The sequence below is a fragment of the Martes martes genome (genome assembly GCF_963455335.1).
Source record: "Martes martes genome assembly, chromosome: 13".
Classification (NCBI taxonomy): domain Eukaryota; kingdom Metazoa; phylum Chordata; class Mammalia; order Carnivora; family Mustelidae; genus Martes; species Martes martes.
In genome coordinates this window covers 85,687,325-85,710,933 of record NC_137901.1, presented here as the reverse complement: position 1 = coordinate 85,710,933, position 23,609 = coordinate 85,687,325, and the positions used below count along the sequence as shown (strand labels likewise).

At 47.1% G+C, this 23,609-nt stretch overlaps 1 protein-coding gene across 4 annotated transcripts in view; it reads left to right on the top strand.

Annotated features, from left to right (window-relative positions):
* The window catches only part of KDM2B (lysine demethylase 2B), a gene marked incomplete at its 5' end in the record, with an annotated part of 120,353 nt that overhangs the window by 59,946 nt on the left and 36,798 nt on the right, over positions 1-23,609 (top strand). For all 4 annotated transcript variants that reach the window (XM_080820958.1, XM_080820959.1, XM_080820960.1 and 1 more), the window contains one exon: positions 12,527-12,613. In XM_080820958.1, coding sequence (XP_080677084.1) covers positions 12,527-12,613 — 87 coding nt within the window. The remainder of the gene's footprint in view (positions 1-12,526; positions 12,614-23,609) is intronic.

Sequence of the window (23,609 nt, the reverse complement as noted above, 5' to 3'; positions counted from 1 at the left end):
ACACAGCGAAAGGGGGAACATAAACAGGGGGAGTGGGAGAGGGAGAAGCAGTCTCCCCTCTGAGCAGGGAGCCTGATGCAGGGCTTGATCCCAGGACCCAGGATCATGACCTGAGCTGAAGGTAGATGCTTAACTGACAGAGCCACCCAGGCACCCCGGTAATGTACTTTTTTTAAAACTGTGGTGAAATGCACATGACTCCATTTTGCTTTAAAAAAATTTTTTTTTTGCTTACTTGATCACCACTTTAGAATCTTTTTAAAACAGATTTTATTTATTCATTTTTTCAAGAGAATATTAAATCATTTATTGATTACACATGATAATGGATGATACACAAGCTTTAATCCCATCTATAATTTTATCTGATACCATAATTCAATTTAGATATATTGCATAGGATGTGCCAACAATCATATTAGATTTTATTTATTCATTTTTAACAGAGAGGGAGAGCAGCAGGCAGAATGGGAAGGAAAACCAGGCTCCCTGCTGAGCCAGGAGCCAGATGTGGGACTCAATCCCAGGACCCTGGGATCATGACGTGAGCCGAAGACAGACGCTTAACCGACTGAGCCACCCAGGCACCCCATCACTTTAGAATCTTTAAGAATCTTCAAGAATTTACCGCTTTAACCATTTTATTTTATTAAAAAACATTTTTTGAGATTTTTTTTTTTTTTTAATTTTTAAGTAATCTGTATCCCCACTGTGGGGCCTAACCTTACAACCCCTGTGATTAACACGCTGTGCCGCCTGGGCCAGCCACGTGCCCCAATCTTTAGTGACTTTAAATGCATTCACAGTATTGTGCCACCACCACCTCTCTGTGGTTCAGAACATTTTCATCACCCCAGACAGAGCCCTGTCCCCACAGACAGAGCGGTCACTTCCCATTGGCGCCCCCACCGTCTGCTCTCTGATTTTGTTTGTTTATTTGTTGTTTTTGTTTTAAGACTTTATTTATTTGACAGAGAGAGTGAGAGAGCATAAGTAGGGGGAGTGGCAAAGGGAGAGGGAGAAGCAGACTCCCCGCTGAGCAGAGAGCCGGATGTGGGACTCGATTCCAGGGCCCTGGGACCATGACCTGAGCCAAAGGCAGATGCTTAACAGACTGAGCCACCCAGGCACCCCTGCTTTTTGTCTTTATAGGTTTATCCACTCTGCATATTTTTTCTTGGTAAAAGTTTTAAGTGTTACAGTGTTACATGATCAATGTAAGAAAAATGAAACATTAGAGGCTAGAGGCTAGGAAATGTCCCTTGCCTCAGTCCCGGCCCCCAGAGGTAACCCTGCTGTTCATCTGCTGATCATAGTTCTGGAGCTTTCCCCTTACCCCCACCTATACATAATTAAAAAAAAGAAATTAGATGATCCTGTTTTACAACTTGCTTCTGTCCCTTAAAACTTTCTTTTTTGTGTCTTCCTGTAAGTCTGGCTCACCCTTTTCGTGGGCAGAACTTTTGAAAGTTGAGTTTGTCCTTCCCATGACTCTGTGGTTTCACCAGGTCCAGGAGAGCTCATTTGTACCTTGAAAACTTGCCTTGAGGGTCTGAATATAGATTCAAACCAGAAGGACCACCCCCACTTAATTTATTTTGTGGAAAGAAGGGAGAGTCCGGCCTCTGGTAAAAATCCAACTAAGTCAGTCATTTCCAAGGCGCCTGGGTGGCTCAGTTGGTTAAGCGTCCGACTCTTCATTTCGGCTCAGCCCGTGATCTCAGGGTCGTGAGGCTGAGCCCCACATCTGGCTCCACGCTCGGCACGGAGTCTGCTTGGAAGTCTCTCTCTCCCTCTGCCCCTCTCCGTACTCAGTCACGCATCCTCTCTAAATAAATGAAGGAAGAAGTAAAATCTTAAAAAAAAAAAAAAAAAAGAAAGGAAGAAAGCCATTTCCTTTCCCAGTCTTTGTGAAACCCTTGGGATTTGGCACTGAGATACCTCCAGTGACTTCCTTCTTTCAAGATACTTCTTGAGCTGCAGGTGCAGGATGTTGGTTGGTACCTAATGGGAAGAGGAAGAAATCAGGAGACGAGACCCTTGAGTTCAGTTTTGGTTTCTGTTCTTTGCTGCTTGCGGTGCGGTCGAGTCACTCTGACTTTCTGTTTACCTGCAGGTGAAACATGGGTATTGGACTAGCTGTGCTTTATCTCTCTGGGGACCAGACTCTGTAGTCCCTTGGCCGTCCTGAAGTTCTTAACCCAGCGAAACCTGAGTGTCTTCCCCATAAAAATGGGGATAATCACAGGGATCTGTGTCACTGGATTACTTTGAGGGACAGTGAGGTAATGAACACCAAGCACTCCTAGGAACCCCTTGGAGAAAAATTAGATATTCTTAGGTGAACAGTCAAAAGAGAGACTAGCTGGCTTTGGCCGGCTCCCCACTGCTCCCAAGCTCTGCCCCCACCTCTCAGCTCCCCCCCATCTGACTTCCAGGTTAATGATCACCACTGGTGTAAGTTTCTTAGGGCTGCCATAACACGGAGCCACAGACCGGCTTAAAACAACAGAAACTCACTTTCTCACCATGCTGGAGGCCAGAAGTCTCAAATCAAGGCCATGCTTGCTCTGAAGGTTGTAAGGACGGAAGGATCCTTCCTTGTCTTTTCTAGCTTCTTGCGGTTGCCAGCAATCTTTGGCATTCCTTGGCTTGTAGCTACATCACTTCAGTCTCTGCCTCCTCGTTTACATGGTTGTCTGTCTTCCCTGTGTGTCATCTTCTCTTACCAGGACAGCAGTCATTGGATTAGGGCCCACCCTAATCCACCATGACCGGGTCCAACATGATTAGTTCTGCAAAGACTCCATTTCCCAGTAAGGTCACATTCTGAGGTTTTGCCAGTGAATTTTGAGGGGCGCACTGTTCTACCCAATGCATCATCATCTTTTTTCTCTTCCGTCCTGGATTGGGAACAGTAGGGTGGGAGTTGCCCTGGGAGTTGCCATTCCTTCTAGAAGAATCTGTCTACTGGAACTCAGGGAGAGAGCTGTGGTTCCTGATGGGAGAAAAGGAAGGCGTGTGGCTACTGGGGGGCAGACCTATTCCTCATATGGACTGTAGATGACTTGAAAATGCCTGGCAAGGTTGTGAAGGGTTTGGGTCTAAGTGGGTCGTGACCACTGAGGTTGGCAGTAAGAGGGTCTTTGTCAGAGAACCCTCCAAGGTGATTTTGCAGTGGTCCTTATTGATTAAAATAATGCCAGGCTCTCTTTCCCACAGTGCCATGCCCCCCTGGCTCTGAGAGTGTCAGCTGGGGATGAAAATGCCGGCTTGCAGCAGACAGCCACCTTTCTTACTGCACAGAATTGTGGGACTCTGGAATTAGGGGGCTGGAAGAGGCATCGAGGGGCCGTTATTTTCAGGTGTCATATAGATAGATAGATAGATATTTAAAGAAAGAAATCAGTTGTATTGTTGTTTCATCAAAACCCAAATGTAAGAGGAAAGAAAATAATCCTAAATGAAGAGTACATTATCCAAACAGGTACCGTCTTCTAAGACCAAGATTTCTGGAGTCAGGCTGACTCCCAGGTACCATGCATCAAGCAGCCGAATGCTCTGGGGAAAGTGATAAAATGGAGAAAGAACATGTGCCTCATCAGGTTCAGCGAGGCAACAGGCATAAAGCCTTACTTAGCACAGGGCCTTTAAGTGCTTGGAACCTAGAGATGATGATGATGATGATGATGATGATGGTTTCAGACAGTGGAAAATGAAAACAGGTCCATTTATGGTCAAGCGTGAGAGTCTGTGAAACCCATGACCGTGGAAGGTGTGTGTACAACTTTACTCTCTGGAGGCCATCAGCCCGACCCTGGAACACACCTGCTTATTTAAGCACGTCCCCCCCACCCCCCACCCCGCCTCGCCGCCTTGCTGTTTTGCAGAATAGTAAGGTGTAGGGCCCGAACCTCCAGCACTGTTGGCTGTTTAGTTTACTTCTTCCCACCCCCCCCACCTGATTCAGAGGAGCCAAGAAGCAGGAATCCTGGCTTGCTCCCACCCAAAAGATGACCCAGAGCCCAGACAATGGCATAATCAGGTTCAGGCTCTCCTCCTGGGGGCTGGGTGTCAGACTGAGCCCTGTGTCTGGTATTTCAGTTGGGCAGTGAGGGGCCGGAGGGTTGATACAAGGATGAATGAAACAGGCCTCTCAACTAGCGAGCTCCCGGCGTGATGGTAGAACAGCCATGGGTGCCCCCAGTTCTCCGCCTCCCCCCCTCAGGGAACGAAGGAGAACAGCAAAGGGCCAGATGCCCGAGTCCTAGACATCTGGGCAAAGCCTAGACCCCAAAAATGGGTAGGTCAAGCCGTGTCCCTTGGGACTTTTTTTTGCCTTAAAATGGAGTGGTGGGCATCCGAATCACCTTCTTATCCCTTCTCGTTATGTAGCTAAATGAGCGCTTCGACTACCCTTCCAACTAAATACACTTTTAAAATGTCTATTTTAAATTTCCCTGTGCTTAGAGCTTCGGAAGTGGTTGAGTTCTGCGAACGGAGGACAGGGGCAAGGTATCCCGGCAGGAAATACGACAGAAGCCGCAAGAGAGCGGCCAACATTTGTGGAGCGTTTACTGTGGACCAGGTCCCTCCCGAGCACTGTGATCCTCGCCACGAGCTGGCACAGTGGGGACTGTCGTCCTCCCATTTCATAGATGGGGAAACTGAGACTTCGAGAGGTATAGCTACAAATTATGTAGCTAACAGGCTTCTAGCCACACTGTGCTCTGGCTTGTGTAGGGTGTTGGCCGCCGTGACAAAGGCATATGAACTTGGTGGCTTGAAACAGCAGAAACTTAACTCTCTTCCAGTCTGCTCGGCCCCTTGGAAAGGCTCTGGTGGGGCGGGGGAGGGGAGGGTGTTCTTTCTTGCTCTTCCAGCTTCTAGTGATTCCTGGTGTTTCTTGGCCTGTGGCCACGTCACTACGGTCTCTGCCTCTGTCCTCTCGGGGCCTTGTTCCTTGTGTGTCTCTTCAGATCCCCCTCCTCTTTCTCTTACTCAGACACCAGTCACGGAACACCGAGTGGCACAGTCAGTTAAGTGTCCCACGTGGTTTTGGCTCAGGTCATTATTTCAGGGTTGTGAGATTGAGTCCTGCTTTGGTCTCTGGGCTGAGTAGAATCTGCTCGGACGCTCTCCCTCTCCCACTACCCCTCTGCTCCCACCGTGCAAGCACATGTGCGCTCTCTCTGTCCAATACATAAATAAGTTTTCTTTTTTTAAATAAAGGATCTGATTGTTTTATTATGATATAGCATGATTTTATGAAGATTCTGATAATCAGGATTCCTTAATCTACACAATTACATTGATTTAATTAAATTCTAATTAAATTAGAATTCTTGGTATTCTAATTGATTTATTGATAGCTAAAATTCTTCTTTAATGATCCAGTTATTTTTTTTAAATTTATTTATTTGACAGACAGAGATCACAAGTAGGCAGAGAGACAGGCAGAGAGAGAGAGAAGGGGAAGCAGGCTCCCTGCTGAGCAGAGAGCTCGATGCGGGGCTCGATCCCAGGACCCTGAGATCATGACCTGAGCCGAAGGCAACGGCTTAACCCAATGAGCCACCCAGGTGTCCCATGATTCCGTTATTTTAAATGCATTTGTTTTGCATAATGAAAAGTAACCAAGTATTTACATTTTTTTCCTCCAAAGGAATCTCTTAAGATCTCTATTGCAAAATCAGTCTTTTTGTTTTATAAATTTTATTTGAAAAGGTGGGTCCCTTAAAAAAAACAGAACGATCTTACCTCTTTTTTTTTTTAAGATTTTATTTATTTATTTGTTAGAGAGAGAGAAAGAGCACGAGCAGGGGGAGCAGCAGGCAGAGGGAGAAGCAGACTCCCCACTGAGGGAGAAGCCTGATGCGGAACTTAATTCCAGGACTGTGGGATCATGACCTGAGCCGAAGGCAGACACTTAACCTACCGAGCCACTCAGGCGTCCCAATAAAGAAATCTTAAAAAAACAAAAACAAAACCCCCCCAAAACACTAGTCACTGTATTTGGGGCACACCCTAAAATCCCAGATAATTTCATCTGGATATCCTTAACGAATTACATCTGCAAAGAACCTTTTTGCAAATAAGGTCACATTCATAGGTACCAGGGATTAGGATCTGAACATACCTACTTGAGAGATACAGGTCAACCCAGTACAGGTGGGTTTTTACAGGCGGGCACAAGGTGGTTGGGCTGGGGCCAAGCTGCCTGTGGCAAGGGGAGGGTGCCTCAGTCTACTGACCCCAGAGCCGTGCTCTGAGCTGCTCCGTGCCTCGGTACCGTCCCTTTACCTGTTTGTTTGGTTGATGGTTGGGGATTCTTGATGCCTGCCTCTGTTTTATTGTCAGTTATTGTTGACACCCCACCTTGTGGAGGCGTGGGGCCTGAATCCGTTGTTAGCTAGTTAAACCCGCTGAGAGAGTTGGCCTAACAGGGAGCAGAGAGGCCCAGCACATCTGTTGTCTATGGTCATCTTGGGGGGCAGGTCCCAGCAGAAGGGGCCTGGTGGCCCCAGTCTTTCCCTTTTATTTTTTTTTTTGGAAAGGTTTTATTTATTTGACAGAGAGAGAGATCACAAGTAGGCAGAGAGGCAGGCAGAGAGAGAGGGGGAAGCAGGCTCCCCGCCAAGCAGAGAGCCTGATTCGGGGCTCGATCTCAGGACCCCGAGACCACAGCCCGAGCCGAAGGCAGAGGCTCAACCCACTGAGCCACCCAGGCGCCCCTCTTTCCCTTTTAGAAAGCCTGGGCTAGGCTCTTCTACTCAGAAGGTTTATGGGTGTAACCCAGAGAGCCCTGGGCTCGTCCTGGCACCCAGGCTTCCTAGTCTCTGTTTCCAAGAGCCCCAGGGAGTGTATTAATAGAGGCAGGACGTGATTCTCTTCAGCACAATTTATTTCTCAGAGAGTCAATCCCCAATTAGAAAAATCTCTTCCTGTAACCTGTCACAAACAAACGAAAATAACTTCCCTGAGGGACAGAACCCCGAGCGCCTCCTGGTGGCCCCCGAGGGCCATGGAGGGGAACCGTTTCCTGTGGGGAGTGTGTGAGGGAGATACCCACTCCAGGGCCCTTGGGGAGGTCTCTGTTAATTTTATTTTTATTTATTTATTTTTACAATGACTTCTCAATGACTTTTTCAAAGTAGGCTCCACGCCCAATTTGGAGCGAAGCTTGAACTCATGACCCGGAGATCATGACCTGAACTGAGACCAAGAGTTGGACTCCTAACCGATGGAGCCACCCAGGCGCCCCTTCTGTTAATTTTCAATTATTATTTATTGTTACTAATGTATTTATTATTGATAATACTTACAGCTTCAGTAATAGTTTTTTGTAACCGGACGTTCCTGAGGCCTCACTTTGCTTGTGAGGTATGGACTCCAGCTCTGATATTGAAATGACAGGAAGTCTTGAGACAGTTCAGAAACTCCAGGAGAACCAAGGCGAGTGGACATGATGTTCAGTCTTACGCAGAGTGGTGTTTGCATGCTGGTGGCCTGTGGCCCAAACTGGCCCACAGATACTGTTCGGCTTACAGTCGTTTTTTTCGTTTTCGTTTTTGGGGTTTTTTTTTGTTGTTGTTGTTTTTGTTTTGTTTTAATTTTTCTGTCAGTTGCCAGCATTTAAGAGATTTCGTATAACACTCTGGGTCTTTGATTTCTTCTGAAAAAATCAGAGAGCAGTGGGGGCTTTCATTCCCACAAGAGGTTAGTCATTTGGAACTGAGTAGCATTTGCCCTCTCTAAATGGGGCCTGTGGCCTCCGGTGTGCCTAAGACCACACCACTCTCTAGGGCTCTAGTTTGTGGATACCTTGCATTTTATCTGCTTGGCTCCTGGAAGCATTTGAGTTTGTCGACCCAGCCTGGAGTTTGAGATTGGGGTAAGGGGGCAGGAAGTCCCATGGAAGTGATGGGCTCCCCTGCTCCCACCGTGTGGTGAGATAGATCTATCTAGATCTATATAAGATGTCTAGATATAGGGGGAGGGGCGTTGGGAGAGGGTGGCTGAGTTATGGACATTGGGGAGGGTATGTGCTATGGTGAGTGCTGTGAAGCTTGTAAGCCTGATGATTCACAGGCTTGTACCCCTGGGGCAAATAATACATTATATGTTAAAAAATAAAACATTTTAAAAAAGATATCTAGATATAGATATCTCTGAATTGAAAGGTTTTGCCTAAATGTAGAGCTTCTTCCTGGGGATATATATATATATATACAATTTTTATGCTGTTTTTGGGGGTAGGGAAACATTATTAGAATAAACAACAGAAAATCCTGGTGTATTGTAGAAATTCATATGAATTTCATATGAAATTCATATGGACTGTTAGGAACCATGAAATGTCAACAGAATTTTATGCTTGTGCAGGCCCACACTGGGCACACGTGTGTCTTCCCTCTGTGATGGGGGCAAAGTTTGAAGAATGTTTTGCAGAGTTAGTGGTTGAATGAGTTCTCTGTTTTGTAAGGAATAGGCGAGGATGACTCGCTTCTGTATTTGTTCATCAGATGGTGAATGTGAGCTCAGATTGTCTCCTGGTTTTTCAATAATGGGGTATAGGTCAGCCCCAGAGCTTACTGGAATGGTTTCCTGAGGCTTTATCACCCGGCGTTACTACCTGGGCTTATAGTTAGATGGACCTGGTCAGTGTCAGGTTCGGTCACCTCCCAGCTGTGTGACCTTGGGCACGTCACTTAACCCCTCTGAACTTTAGTTTCTCCTTCTGGGGAGAAAGGAGGAGATTCAGCCCTACCCACAGAGAGGATTAGTCCAGAGCAAGCATTCAACGAATGCTCCTAAGAAGGGTAGTAAAATCACATCTCACTTCACAGAGTAAAGTCAAGGGTAGATATTACTGTTCTAAGCTGTGGCTTCCTCAAGGTTGTACAGTCTGCAAGTTATAGAACTTGAAGCCATGCCTTCTGACTCTGGAACCATTGTTGTCATAGGCATAAAAGTAATAGCTTAAGTTGTGAGATATTATTTCTCTTGTGTGTACTTTCTAGAACTTCTGAGTCCAGTCCTTAGGGATTACTTTGCCCCACTCTCTCCTCTCTTAAAAAAAAAAAAATCGTGGTGGGGGTGGGGTGCCTGGCTGGCTCAGTTGGAAGAGCATGTGACTCTTGATCTCAGGGTCATGAGTTCCAGCCCCACGTTGGGTGTAGAGACTACATAAATAAAAATAAAACCCTTAAAAAAATTAAAAATTGTGGTAAATCATACATCACATAAAATTTATCATTTTAACCATTTTTTAAGTTCCTATTCAGTGGCATTTAGTACATTCACAGTGTTTTGCAGCATTAAACAACTCCCCGATTCTCCCTCTCTGAATCCAGGCAGCCCCCACCCTGTTTTATGCTTGTATGAACCTGACTGCTTTAGGGAGCTCATGTAAGCGGAATCATGTACTACTTGTACATGACTCAACAGAATGTCCTCCAGGTTCATCCATATTATAGCAGTGTCATGATTTCCTTCCTTTTTCAGGCTGAATAATATTCTGTCCTGTGGATAGACCACATATTAACTATCTGTCCATCCACTGGGTTGTTTCCAAGTGTCCTTTGGCTGTTGGGAGTCATGCTGCTAAGGAATGTGGCCCCCTCTCTTCTTGAGGGATAGGTTGAGTACGACCGTGGTTGGAGGACAGGTTGTGGAGTTTGGGGGTCCCTACCCTTTCCTGGCTGAGTGGTCTTAGTTCCCTCACTCCCTACATCCCGGTAGTCTCTTCTGGAAACGATGGCGGTCCATCTCACAATGCGGTCAAGAGCGTTGGATGAGAGAGTGGATATGGCGTATTTATTACAGTGCCCAGCCCAGAGCTAACACTCAATATATCCTACCCTTGTACATTCGTTCAACAAAATACATGGTGCTTGCTTCCTGATGGTTCCATTTCCCTCCACACCTAGCCCGTCCCACCTACCCCAAGTGGCAGACCCAGTGGGAATGACCCACTCGGGTCCATGTACTAATGGTACAATGCCTGGGGTCCATTTTTTTTTAAAGATTTTATTTATTTATTTGACAGAGACGCAGTGAGAGAGGGAACACAAGCAGGGGGAGTGGGAGAGGGAGAAGCAGGCTTCCTGCAGAGCAGGGAGCCCGATGTGGGCTCAATCCCAGGACCCTGGGATCATGACCTGAGCTAAAGGCATATGCCTAACGACCGAGCCACCCAGGCACTCCTGGGGTCCATTTAATTCAAAACCAAAACTGCTAAAAAAAAAAAAAAGGTCTACTTTTTATCATCATTGGGAATTGGCAGTTCTAAACAATGTCAGTGGTGAAAGCGGGCATGGATCGTTTCCCCTGCCCCCCCAACCTTTGATAGCCTCTTTCATGCCCCATGTGAAGCCCACAACTGAAGCTGAATCATGCTTGTGTTCTTGGTTCGTTTCTGTCATATTTCTTGTTAAATATGCAGCAAGCACGTTAGGAAAATTGGCAGCCTACTAATCCCATTATCCTTTATGGTGGCTGTTACTGCTGTCTGATTGGCATTTGAGGGGGCACCTGGGTGGCTCAGTCGGTTGAGCATCTAACTCTTGATCTCAGCTCAGTTCTTGATCTTGAGATCATGAGTTCAAGCCCCACGTTGAGCTCCACGCTGGGTGTGGAACCTACTTAAAAAAAAATTGCTTTTTATGATAGGATTTTATGTCTCAGAATGGTGTTAGATTGACAGAAAAATTCTGCAGATAATACACAGTTTCCACCCCCCCCCCACAGTTTCCCCTAGGATTAACATGGTATACCATTAGTGGAGCACATTGGTTACAATTAAACCAACATTGATACATTATTGCTAACTAAAGTCTAGAGTTATTCACATTTCCTTAGTTTTTAACCAAGTGTGTATTTGGGGATCCCACCCAGGAGAGCACTAGCACTACCTCTGAATTTGTCATGTCTCCTTAGACTCCTCTTGGCTGTGACGGTTTCTCAGACTTTTTTTGTTTGTTTTGTTTTGCTGACCTTGACGGATTTGAGGAGTCCTGGTCAGGGATTTTGTAGAAAGTCCCTCTTTGGGGATTTGTGGCTTTACTTATTTATTTTTAAAGTTATTTCCTGGAGGCTTACTGTAGGTTAGTCATTGCGCGAAGCTTGGGATATAGCAGTGAAATGAAGACATCTATAAACGGCATTTATAAATCAGTGACGTTGATGCTAGTCTTGGAGAGAGCGGTGTGGGCTGAGAATTGAATCCAGACAGCGCCAAGTTTGACCCTTGATCACCGCCCTGTTTGCCACCTCCCATGGGCAGAGGAGATTTCCACAGGTGGATCCGGCGTAGTAAGCACATCTTGAAATATCTGGCAACCGTGGAATGGTGAGAAAGCTAACAGAAGTGAGTTGCTTTCATTTCCAGTGAATAGATTAGGGAAAGTGAGTTTAAGTAATCGTTACCTAAACTTCTCTTTTGATCTCTTCTGCTGCTCCTGTTAAGTCCTACTGTGCAGCTTTCTCTGTTTTTTAATGTCCCTGTAGGAATGTTTTTGTACAATGCAGACACTAATGGTCAAGTGCAGAACAGGCCAGTGGCAGATCTGCCTGTCCCTAAATGCTCTTTCATGGCACGTCGTGGGTGCATCCAAAAGACCTATGTGTGAAGTGGTCATGGGGTGGGAAGTCTGGCGCTGGAGAGTGGGGTTCAGGGGCTCTGCCCTCCTGGTCTGGAGCAGTACCCAAGCACTTTGAGTCTTTGTGAGCCTTGACTGCCTCACCTCTAACTTAGGGGTAATTCATTGGAGTAGCATCTTACACCTGGATGAGGTTCTAAGGCCAAAATCTGGTAGAGTCAGCATTACCCTCGGAAAGCCTTTGGTCCACCCACAGAGATGTGAACACCGTACCCCACGTAGGAGACCCTGCACAGCCCGGGAGTACGTCTGTCACAGCCCACTTTTCTGCCAGCATTTGGTCAGATGACTCTCTCCTTGGTCAAACCAGATTAAGGATCTACTTGTGTTTACGGCCCATGTTGGAATAAACAGTGACATGTCTTTACGCCCCAGGATTAGAATACACATGGCTTGCTGGCTGATGGAAGAAAAGAGGTCTCACAGGTGTCAAGGCCTCATGGTTGGCTTTGTTTTTCGTTGCCCTGCATATGTATTTGAGTTTATGTACATTAGAGCCTCTCAGTGCCCTGGCCAGCCCAGTCCCAGGGCTGTTGGTAGGGACTGAATGAGATCGTGGGTGTGAGGACCCATGGTGCTCTAGACAAATGTTTGAATTTGACAAATGTTTAAATATGATCAGTGAGCGATACAGTCATGGAAGTCATAGGGAGGTGCGTGATTTGCTATTTAAACATTTGGTGGGGGAAGGGGGATACTGTATGTCTTCTGGCCTCTGAGGAGTCCCAGTGACTTGGTTTCTACTGAGTGTGAGGGTGGTTGTTGACTCAGTAGAGGGCTTTTTTGGGTTGGGTACAGTCTTCGCCTCCTTCAGGGACCTCCCCTCTACTCTGGGCTAATATGGCTCCTTTGTTTGGCCACAGAATGTCCTGAAGGAGCACGCGGATGACGACCCCAGTCTGGCCATCACTGGGGTCCCTGTAGTCACTTGGCCAAAGAAGACGCCAAAGGTAAGACCCCGGTCACCTGCAGCTGGGAGACCGCTCCCACTGCCTTTCGCATCTCCTGTAAGATGACTGTCGGCAGCTTTCCAGTGGGGACTCCTGGCAGGGGGCATCCCAGTGAAGATGAATGGTTTTGGTGATTTGTCTATTGCAAATTTTTGTTTTTTGAAAGCGAAGATTTTCCCTAAGCTGTGGAAACTGCAGGCAGTGCCCCCTGGTGGTCATTCTGAAAACTGTGGGGGAGCGATGCCTCCTCACCTTTCCCTATTTTAGGTGTGACTTCCTTCCCTTCCTCCTTCTCTCCTTTCTTTTTTCTCTCCTTCTCTTTTTCCTCCAGGTGCTTCAGGGGCTGTTTCCTCTCTTTTGAAAGTAACTTTTTTCTCTTTTATTTTTCTTTCCTCTTTTAATTTTCTCCATTAATTTTGATTGATGCTCACCTTGGAAAAGTCTAATCAGATAGGAAAGGACAAAGACCCTAGGGAGAATGATAGTAATGTCACTGAGAACTTACCAGAAGCAAGTTGCTTTCCCTCATCATCTGCATCCCTTATCTTCTTTAGACTCCAGCAAGCCTGTGGGCAGACACTCGGGACTCTCATTTTGCAGATGAGGAAACAGAGGCTTACAAAGGTCAAGTCACTTGTGAGGGCACTGGGCAGAGCTGAGGGTGGGATGATCAGTCTGCGTGACAGCAGAGACCAGACCATTAACCAGTGTCCTTCTCAAAGTCTAGAGAAAACCAGTAAGGTTTTGGTGTGCCTTCTTCCAAAGTCCGTGCTAGGGTGGGACATGTATGTATCAGCCTGTCTGTCCACACTCAGACTTAACCACTTTCTTGAGCAAGTTCTGGAAACGTCCTGAACCTTGCTTTCCTCATCTGTAAAAAGGGGTTATGCCGGCACCTCCTTCTAATGGTTGTTGGGACGACTAGATGAGATAATTCATTATTGAATTTGTTTCTGGCTAACTATAAAGAACAAAGAACAGAGCAGTGCATGCAAGTTTTTAGGACAAGGACTGACCAGTAGTTAGTGCTCTTTAAACATTAGTTGTGACTTAAGCAGCCTCTCCATTGATAGGTATTTTTTCTGATTTTTTTTCCTGTTATAAGAGACATATAGAAGAACTTTCTAGATCTGTGCTGTCCAAAATGGTAGTTGCTGGTTATATGGCTGTTGAGCACTTGAAATATGGCAAGCCCAAACTGAGATGTGCTATAAGTGTAAAATACACAACAGATTTCAAAGACTGAAGTGCAAAGAAGAACACTGTCAAATTACTCATTCATTTATTTTTTTATGTTGATTGCTTGTTGAAATTAGGGTTGCCAGATTTTAAAAAGAATGCCCATTTAACTGAATATCAGGTAAACAACAGGTAAAACTTTTAAGTATAAGTATAGCCCACATATCGCGTGGGATATACCTATGCTGGAAAAGAGTATTCATTGTTCTTCTGAAATTTAACTGGATGTCCTGTATTTTTTTCTTTTTAATGTGATGTTAGTCACCATACAGTACATCATTAGTTTTTTATGTAGTGTTCCAAGATTCATTGTTTGGATGTCCTGTATTTTTATTTGCTACATCTGGCAACTCTAGTGGAAATTATAATGTTTTGCATATATTGGTTGGACAAAATGGGTTTTTAATATTAATTTCATCTTTTTCTTTTTGCCTCTTTAAATGTGGCTACAAAAAAGTGTAAAAGTACATGCATGACTTTATATTTCTGTTGGGCAATGATGTTCTGGGTTATTCTTTCCACCTTTGTTTGATTATCTTCTTAGGGTATATTCCTAAATGTGGAACTGCTGGGGAAATGGGTCCCTGTTCCTGGCAGGTAAATTCTAATTCTCTTTGAAGCTTAGTAGGAATTTAGGTGATGGGAGACATGAAAAAGGATTCGTCCTCCTAGCTCCTGCCTTTGGTTTCCCGATCTGTGGAAGTGTATGGGGTTTTAATGTTCACTTTCCCCTCCACGGGCAATAAATGCATTTGGCGTTTCTGAGCCCACAAAGTATGCTTGCAGACCTAGCACCTTGCAACAACGCCGCCGGGCCCCACAGCTGCCCTGAACCCGAAGAGGAAGCCATGGCTTTGCCTCACTGCCTGCTTCCCTCCCAGCCGAGGAATTGCTCTGGGGGAGGGATTAGGGTTTGCAGAACATGAGCTCTTCAAAAACAAACTTGCCACAACCCTGTGTAATCCCAAAATCCACGGAGGGGTCCAGATGAGCTTTTCTGGGGGAAGTCACTTCAGGACTGCTAAGGTGTCCTGTCCTCCGCGGTGGAGACCCCCCAGTTTACTCCTGAGAGGCTGATGGGCATTTTAAAAAACAAAAAAGACCACACCTCTGCTCCTTTCCTCTAAAGGGCTGGAAGCAGGAAGCAGGCTCCTGGCGGGGAGTAGCCCTTACCTAAGACTTTCTTGGAGGATCAGTGTGTGTCTATACACGCACTTGTGTCTACACAGGAGGTCGTGTGGCTGGTATCGTCGAATCTGGAGGTGGGGGAGAGACTGGAGCCCTTAGGCTGGTGAAGGGTGAAGAGAGAGCATTTGCTATTTGACAATACTTTGGGGGGGGGTACCACTGTGGGTTTTTTTGACACCTTATAATGAAATAAACGTAACGTGCTTACTGTACAGTTCTCCCACTTAAAGTGTACAACTCACTTTTTGGTAAATCCAGTATATTCAGTGAGAGACGCAACTATCCCACAATCTAATTTTAGAACATTTTCCTACCCTCTGAAGGAGATCCCATCAGCTGTCAGTCCCCCAACCTCCACTCTCAAAGCTTCCCCTCCCCCAGGCGCTGGCAACCACTAATCTCTCTATCTCTGTGGCTTTGCGAGCTCTGGACATGTCATGTAAATGGAATTATCCGATATGTGACCTTTAGTGATTGGCTTCTTGCACTTAGTATAATATTTTTAAGCTTCACCCACATTGTCGCTTCTGTCAGGACTTCTTTCCTTTTTTATGGCTGAATAGTATTCCATTGTGTTTGTCTACCGTGCTTGGTTTATCCATTCACCGGTTACGGGACATTTAGGCTGTTCCCACCATTTGGCTGTCATGGGTAACGATGCTGTAAACATGCGTGCACACGTTTTTACATGGTCACAGGTTTTCATGTCTCTTGAGCAGGCGCCTAGGGGCAGCACTGACCGGCCCCGCGGTGACGCTGTGTTTAACTGTGTGAGGAACCGCCAGACTGTTTTCCAGGGCGTCTGTACCCTTTTCCGTTCCCACCAGCAACGTGCGAGCCTTTCAGTTTACCCACAGCTTTGCCAACGCGTATAGTCCGTCTTTCTGTTTAGAGCCCTTTTTCTTTTCAGTTTACTTTATGATTTCTCGAACTCCCTGGAAGCTTCTCCTAGGAGTCTGCAAGGGCCGCCCTCACAGAGGGCCGCAGTCTGTGTGCGTGGCTCAGAGGGCAGAAGTTCATTTTCTCACAGTTCTGGAGGCCAGAAGTCTGAGAACAAGATGTCAGTTGGCAGGATCTATGTCTTCCGGGGACCGTCTCCTGGGCTTGTCGATAGCCGTTGTCTCTGTATCGTCACATTCTGACCTCCTGGGCGTCTGTGTCCTAATCTCTCAGAAGACACCAGTCCCGCTGAATTAGGACCCACCCTAGCTTTAACTCCGTTACTTCTGGAAAGACTTTATCTCCAGGTGCGCACATTCTGAGGTCCTGGGGGGGGGTCAGGGCTTCCACGTAAGAATTTGGTGGTGGTCCAGGCGGGAGGAGGGGGGGACGGTGGGGAACACCATTCAGCTCTTAGCATTTATCATACATGATTTCAGAGCCACAAAATGATGTCAGTAATATAATAACGAATACCATGGCCCCCACTCAGCTCTAGAAATAAATGACCACCAGTACCGTCCAAACCTGGCTGGGCATTCCACCTGGACGTATGCACCCATCTTTATTTATTTTTTTTTTTTTAAAGATTTTATTTATTTATTTGACAGACAGAGATCACAAGTAGGCAGAGAGGCAGGCAGAGAGAGGGGAGAAGCAGGCTCCCTGCTGAGCAGAGAGCCCGATGCGGGGCTCGATCCCAGGACCCCAGGATCATGACCTGAGCCGAAGGCAGAGGCTTTAACCCACTGAGCCACCCAGGCACCCCTGCACCCATCTTTGGATGCCTTCTTTCCATCGTATTTGATCCTCCCAGCGAGGCTGGGAGGCGCGGATAGTGTTACCTCCGTGGGTGCGGCTGAGAGGGGGGACCCAGAGAGGGACGCTGGTACACCCTGGGCCCTGCAGCTCGTGAATCTGCGGTGTTGGTCCCCAGATCTGGGGAACTCAGGGAAATGTGGCAGAGGGGAGGGGGAGGGGAGGCGCACAGCTCTAGGTCTGCGATTCCCGGCTGGTGGGGTTAAAAAGTTAACAGGAAAAGGAGAAGTGAGTGAACGACTCACTGCCCGGGGCCGCCGGGGTCTCGCCGTTCCCAGGTCTGCAGTCGGCCGGCTCCCAATTTGATGCAGGTTGGGTTGAAAGATCAAGGGTGCCCGTTGAGGCTGTCAGGATGCGAGGTAGGGAGCGGTATTGGGTCTGGGTCAGGTTACTTAACAAGTAATTAATGCTAAATGATGATTAGCAAGAAATGCTTTGATCTCCCACCTTGCCTCCTGGAGAACAAAGTCCTTTTCTGGAACTGATTAGGTGCGGGGAGGTCATTTCTGATGCCGCGTCTCTCAGAGATGCTACTGAACCGCCGTCCGTCGTCATTCACCCGATCGGCTGTTTCCACCAGCGGTGATGGATTTGTTTTGATCCGTCTACACTTCTTTTATGACCAGGTGGCAGGATTTGGGGGGCCTGTCTGTGACCTTAGAACCAAGCCAAGGGGAACTGAACTTATTTGAGGCCCGACCTCTGACCTCAGCCTTATTAGCAAGCCAACCTTCTGCTCCCCAGCCAGACACTTCTACCCGGCTAGCTTGCTGGGTCATTCACAGAGAGGGAAACTGAGGAAGGAGGGAAGACAGGGACACAGCCCTTTCTGGAGAGTGAGCCTGTTGAAACATCCTGCTTTGTCTTTTTTTAATAAATCTTTTTTTTTTAAGATTTTATTTATTTATCTGTCAGAGAGAGAGCACAAATGGGGGAGCAGCAGGCACAGCAGGCAGAGGGAGAATCAGGCTCCCCGCTGAGCAGGAAGCCCAATGTGGGGCTCCATCCCAGGACCCCGGGATCATGACCCAAGCCGAAGACAGATGCTTAACCAACGGAGCCACCCAGTCATCCCTACATCCTGCTTCTTCTTCTTTTTTTTTTTTCTTAAAGATTTTATTTATTTATTTAACAGAGAGATCACAAGTAGGCAGAGAGGCAGGCGGGGGGGGGGGGAAGCAGGCTCCCCGCTGAGCAGAGAGCCCGATGCGGGGCTCGATCCCAGGACCCTGAGATCATGACCTGAGCTGAAGGCAGAGGCTTTAACCCACTGAGCCACCCGGGCACCCCCCTGCTTCTTATTCTTAATCCATTATCTCAAGAGGCCAAACCGGGCTGCCACTTGAATTTCGACTGGCAATTTTTCTGGACAGCAGGAGCAGAGGCTAGAGTAGGTCTGAACAATTGCCCGGACAGGGGACATGGGACAGCCCTTTTCAGTTACAGGACTGGCTTCCTTACGGGGACATTATGGGGCCACACAGGAACCAGGGCAGGAAATCACACACAGACACAGACACACACACACACACACACACACACACACCCCTGATGTCTTCTTACCCCTGATTCTACTTTGTTTCTCTTCCCCTTCCTCTGTAGTCGGTCATTGAGATCTAGGAGGCCTGAGAAGTGTGGGGTCCCCCTGGAGTGACACACAGCCTTTACCTGAAGGCGAGGCCCATAATTTGGTAAAAGGGGACCCGTGTACTTCCTGTTCGTTCTCTGCCCTGCTCTCAACTCCTGTCGCCCCTGCAGTAATGAAGTTGGGGAGGAGGAGGAGGAGGAGGATGACAATAAGGAAGGCCTTTTATTGTTGTCTCCTGGGGCCAGGTAGTTTCCCAGAAACGCTTCTAATGAGAGCCAGTCCTCAGGCTAGCGGCATCAGCTTCACCTGGGGAACTTGGTCAAAAAAAAGAAAAAACAAACAAAAAACCAGCTTCCTGGGTCTGGCCTGGGGCACTGAGATTCAGGAGGTTTGCGGTGGGGCCTGAGAACCTACACTTTGCTAACACTTTGCAGGTAATTCTCATGCAGGACTAGGGGGGGCTCTGGGGTCAGGGGCCTCTGGGGATTAAACCCTGGCTTTGCCACAAACTAGCCTTGTGGTTGTGGACAAGTCTGAGCCTCAGTTTACTCATCTGTAAAAAAGGGCTCATAATGCCCTTCCTGCAGAATTGCTGTGAGACGCTGACTGTGGGCCATCGGTCAGTGATACCTGTTGTCATTTTTTTGTAATTATGACTCATAGGTCAATGACGACCCTGCGTCTGCCCTCCCAGAAGGTTCGAGATGCTCTCTGTAGAAATAGAGGAACACAGGAGGAAGGGCCTGGAGCGGGGGAAGGCAGTTGAGACATTTCCCATCCTTCAGTGACTGTTGGCTGGTACAACAGCTTCATCTCAAGCGAAGACCCTAGTGGCTTCATCTCCCCAAAGTAGTTGTGGGTGTGCCGAAGTGGCTGGTTTAGGAAAGGGCTTCTTCTCCTGTGTCCGTTCCTTACTCCCCCGAAGGGAGAAGCCCTAGGCACTGTGGGTGACTGTTGCCTTAGACTATCCCCTCAAGCTGCTGAGACCACAGGCTCAGCCTCAGGGGAGGCCGTGGGAGCTCCAGCACCAGCAGAGCAAAGGAAGGCAAGAGAAGCAAGTGGATGGTGGAGAGGACACAGTGAGGGGAACCTAGGGAAAAACAATCTGGGGCCCCCGTCTGGAATCCCCGGGGTTTTCCTCGGTGACTGCTGAGTCATTTGTGAAGTCCAGCACATTCTCAGGAGGGCAACAAAAACCTGTGATCAAAGAATACCCACAAACGTGGCCTTCCTGTTCTGAAGAGTGTTGTCCATACCATCAACAAGCAGAAAAATCCAACCGGAAGAAAAATCATCGACGGTGAAGGGGGCAGCTGGGACCCCGGTGTCTGGACCAGTTTTTGCGAGCTCCAATTCCAGATTTGTTAGTGGCCGAACCCGAGTGATGTGGTCCCTGCGGGTGAGCTGGATGCCAGGGATCCCATCGGAACCCTCCCTTTTTGGTGGAGTGAACCCAAGCCAGACAGTAGAAGTTGCTAGAGAAACACCACACGTGAGATGTAGGCAGGCCAGAACTGTGGCTTTAGCTGCTGGCTTTTAGTAGCTAAGAGTTCTGTCTTCTCGCTGTGTCTTCACATTGTTTCTCTGCCATATATGTGTCTGTGTCCAAATTTCCTCTTTCTGTAAAGACACCAGTCTTTATAGGTCTTGAATTAGGGCCCTAATAGCCTGTTTTTAACTGAGTCCCTTCTGTAAAGCCGCTGTGTCACCTTTTGAGGTCCTGGGGGTGGGACCTCATCATACGAATTTTGGGGCAGATACGATTCAGCCTATAAACTTGTCAAGCCTTCAGGGAGTCTCTGTCTTCTCTAAATCATGTCCCAAATCCTTGTGGCGTGCCCAAGCCCTCAGCTCTGGTTGTGTCTTAGAATCTCATGATTTTCTCTCCTCTGCTCAACATCACCAGGAACTGAATAACTCCAGATTTTTCCATTTACTTGGTCTTTGCTCATGCTAGTCCCCTTCTAGAAATGCCCTTCTTATTCCCCAGTTATATATAGAATTTCCACCTCTAAGCCCAGCCGAACCCCTGCTTCCCCAGGAAGCTTCCGGGGCTGGACATTTTCTAGTTATCTCTCTAGAGGTCCTCTCTCCAGCTTTCTCCGGCCTTCTCTGGCCTGTTCCGTGGGCTGCATCAGAGGGCTCTCTTGCTTCTCTGGTTTCTGGTTGGGCTCAGCCAATGGGAGGTTCCAGCAGGAGATGGGAATGTGAGAGGAGAAAGAGGTTGGGGGATTTATAACCCCAGCTACCTCCCCCTGAGATCATGGCACGCTGGCTCGTTCCTTCTTCTGAAGGCCACAAAATTTCTATTTTGTGGACGTCTCCAGCTTTTCTTTCTGCATTTCCAGCAACTGGTCCCTCCTGTGGCCCATCAGCCAAAGGGAAGTAGTAGCTTGGGGCTGTTAGTAGGCTCAGAGTGTAATACCACACCTTGTAGGTTTCTCTAACCCTACTTAGGCTCTGTAGATCGAGTCTCTGTTAAACTCTCCTCTATGACCCAGTGTGAGGCCGCCAGGGTGCCATCCATTTCCTGCCAAGATCCTGATGGCTGTACTTCCCCAGTCTCTCTTTCCACTGGACATCTATATTCTACTCTGCATTTTATGGCCTCCACCAGCTTCCCCATCTTATTAATTTTTTTCCTTCTCCATTTTTGTTATGCATGCTTGCTCCCAGATAGCAAGGGCCCAGGAAATGTTTGTTGAATGAATGAACTCGATCACAAGGTTTTCCCAGCACTTCTAAAAGATGAAATTGGACCTAATCCGTTTCCGGCTCTTGGCTGTCTTTCTTTCCCTTGTGTCTCTTTGGTGAGAGTATGGATCTCTCCTTACTGTTAACGTTTATATCCCAGTCCCAGCCAACTGTTGAAGGAATGCTAAATGGAATGTTCAGTGCTCCTTGGTACCCCTGGACCCTTTTGTCCCTCAAATTTAAGCCTCCTTCTTTATCCCACCAGACTTAGAAATCACCTGGAATTTCTCAGCCAACATCTGTGTCATTTTAGAACTGCTTTATTGGAACTTAAATTCAGCGTTCAGCTGAAATAACCTGTAATTAAAGTCTGCAGCCGAAGATTTCTTTCTTAGTCTGATAACCTGCTCAGCTGTCTGTGTTAATAATGCCAAAGACAAATTCTTGGAAAGCAATTGAAATATTGTGGGCTCCTGCCTTTGGTGGGGTAATTAGAAAGCCAGGCAGCCGCTGTAAGTGATTGCCTGTCATTATCACGGTTTTATTTCTGGAACAATGGCCTATCCTTCAGACTTTTCTTTTTGTCGAATGTCATCATATATTTCCCGTTTTTAAAGGAGGATACTTGATCATTGACATGGGGAAAAAGTTGTCATGTCCTTTAATTCCTCCCTGGTCCCTCCCCGCTCTATAATTTGCCTTTGTTAGAAGGATGGATGTACGTGCTGTCGAATGATGATGTTGTCAGGTAATGTGTTCTCCAAATTCAGATGATCGAGAGAAAAACAGGGCAGAGTGGGTGAATACAGGTGAAATATTTGCATTGTTTAACTTGGCTTCTTGTTCTAAAGGTGACGAGGGCAAGTGCATTTGTTGGGATGCGGGGAACTTTAATTACACATGAGGAAGGTAGGTGAGAAGTGAAAGCTATAGTAAAACCTGCTCGAAACCACTGACCTTCTCCACCAATGCATGTAAATAACGAAACAGCAAAACACTTTGAAGGGAGTTGAGATGGTTTAGATTCAGTTCTGTCTTGGTTAATGTTTATGGGACGGGATGGTACCTCCCAGCGGCTTGTGGGTTTGAGTGCTCGCTCTCGATTGATCTGTCCTTCTGGGGGAGGGTGTGCTTTATTTCTTTTTCTTTGATTTTTATCGTATTTTTTTAAAGATTTTATTTATTTGTTTGACAGAGAGAGATCACAAGTAGGCAGAGAGGCAGGCAGAGAGAAAGAGGAGGAAGCAGGCTCCCCACTGAGCAGAGAGCCCGATGCGGGACTCGATCCCAGGACTCTGGGATCATGACCTGAACCGAAGGCAGAGGCTTAACCCACTGAGCCACCCAGGTGCCCTGATTTTTATCATATTTTTTTAATTGTGGGAAAAAATATGTAACATAAAATTGACTGACCCTGTTTAAGGTATACAGTTCAGTGGCATTAAGTACATTCTTATGGTTATGTAATCATCATTCCTGTCCCTCACCAGAGCTTTTTTTGTCATCTGCAAGTAAAAGTCTAGACCCCTTGAACACTCAGTCCCCGTTCCTCCCCCTTCAGCCCCTGGCAACTCCCCTTCTGCTTACCGTTTCTATGAATTCCGTACCTCATGTTAGTGGAATCGTATCTATCAGTCCTTGTGTGACTGGCTCATTTCACTCAGCATAATGTCCTCGAGGTTCATCCAGGTTGTAGCAGGTGTCTGAGTCCCCTTCCCCTTTCATTTTATTTTATTTGTATTTATTTGACACAGAGAGAGATCACAAGTTGGGGGGGGGTGGGAGAGGCTCCCCGCTGAGCAGGGAGCCCAATGCAGGGCTCGATCCCAGGACCCTGAGATCATGACCTGAGCTGAAGGCAGAGGCTCAACCCACTGAGCCACCCAGGTGCCCCCCCCCCCCCCCCCCCCCGCTTCCCCTTTCAAGCTAACAGTATTCATCAGTGTCTGGAGAGACCACATTGTGTTTGTTCATTCATCTACCCGTGGGCACTCAGGTTGCTTCCAGCTTTGACTACTGCGAATCATGCTGCTGTGAACCTCTTCTTTGAGAGAGGTACACCCAGAATTGGAACTGCTGTTACGGTAATTGTACGTCTCATTTTTTGAGGAACTGTTGTACCATTTTCCATAGTGGCCGTATCATTTTATCATTTTATATGCTCACCAAGAGTACACAAGGGCTCCAGTGTCTCCACATCCTTGCAGACACTTGTGACTTTCTGGTCTCGAGAACAGCCACCCTATTGGGTGTGCAGGGATGGGCGTCACTTCCTTTGAACTCACTTTATTTTTTTAGGCAGAAGTATTCTTTAGAAAGTTACGGGCGTCATGACATTGTGTCCCCTACCTACCTGATGCTTAGTTTGCATCTCTGCAAAAGACTAATTATTTTTCTACACAGCTAAAGTCCGTGTGATTACACGTTACCAAAATTTACAGTTCCTTAATGCCACCTAATGCCTGGTCATACTGAGATTTCCCAAATCATCCTTCGCAGATGCTTTATCCAAACCAGGCTCCCATCCAG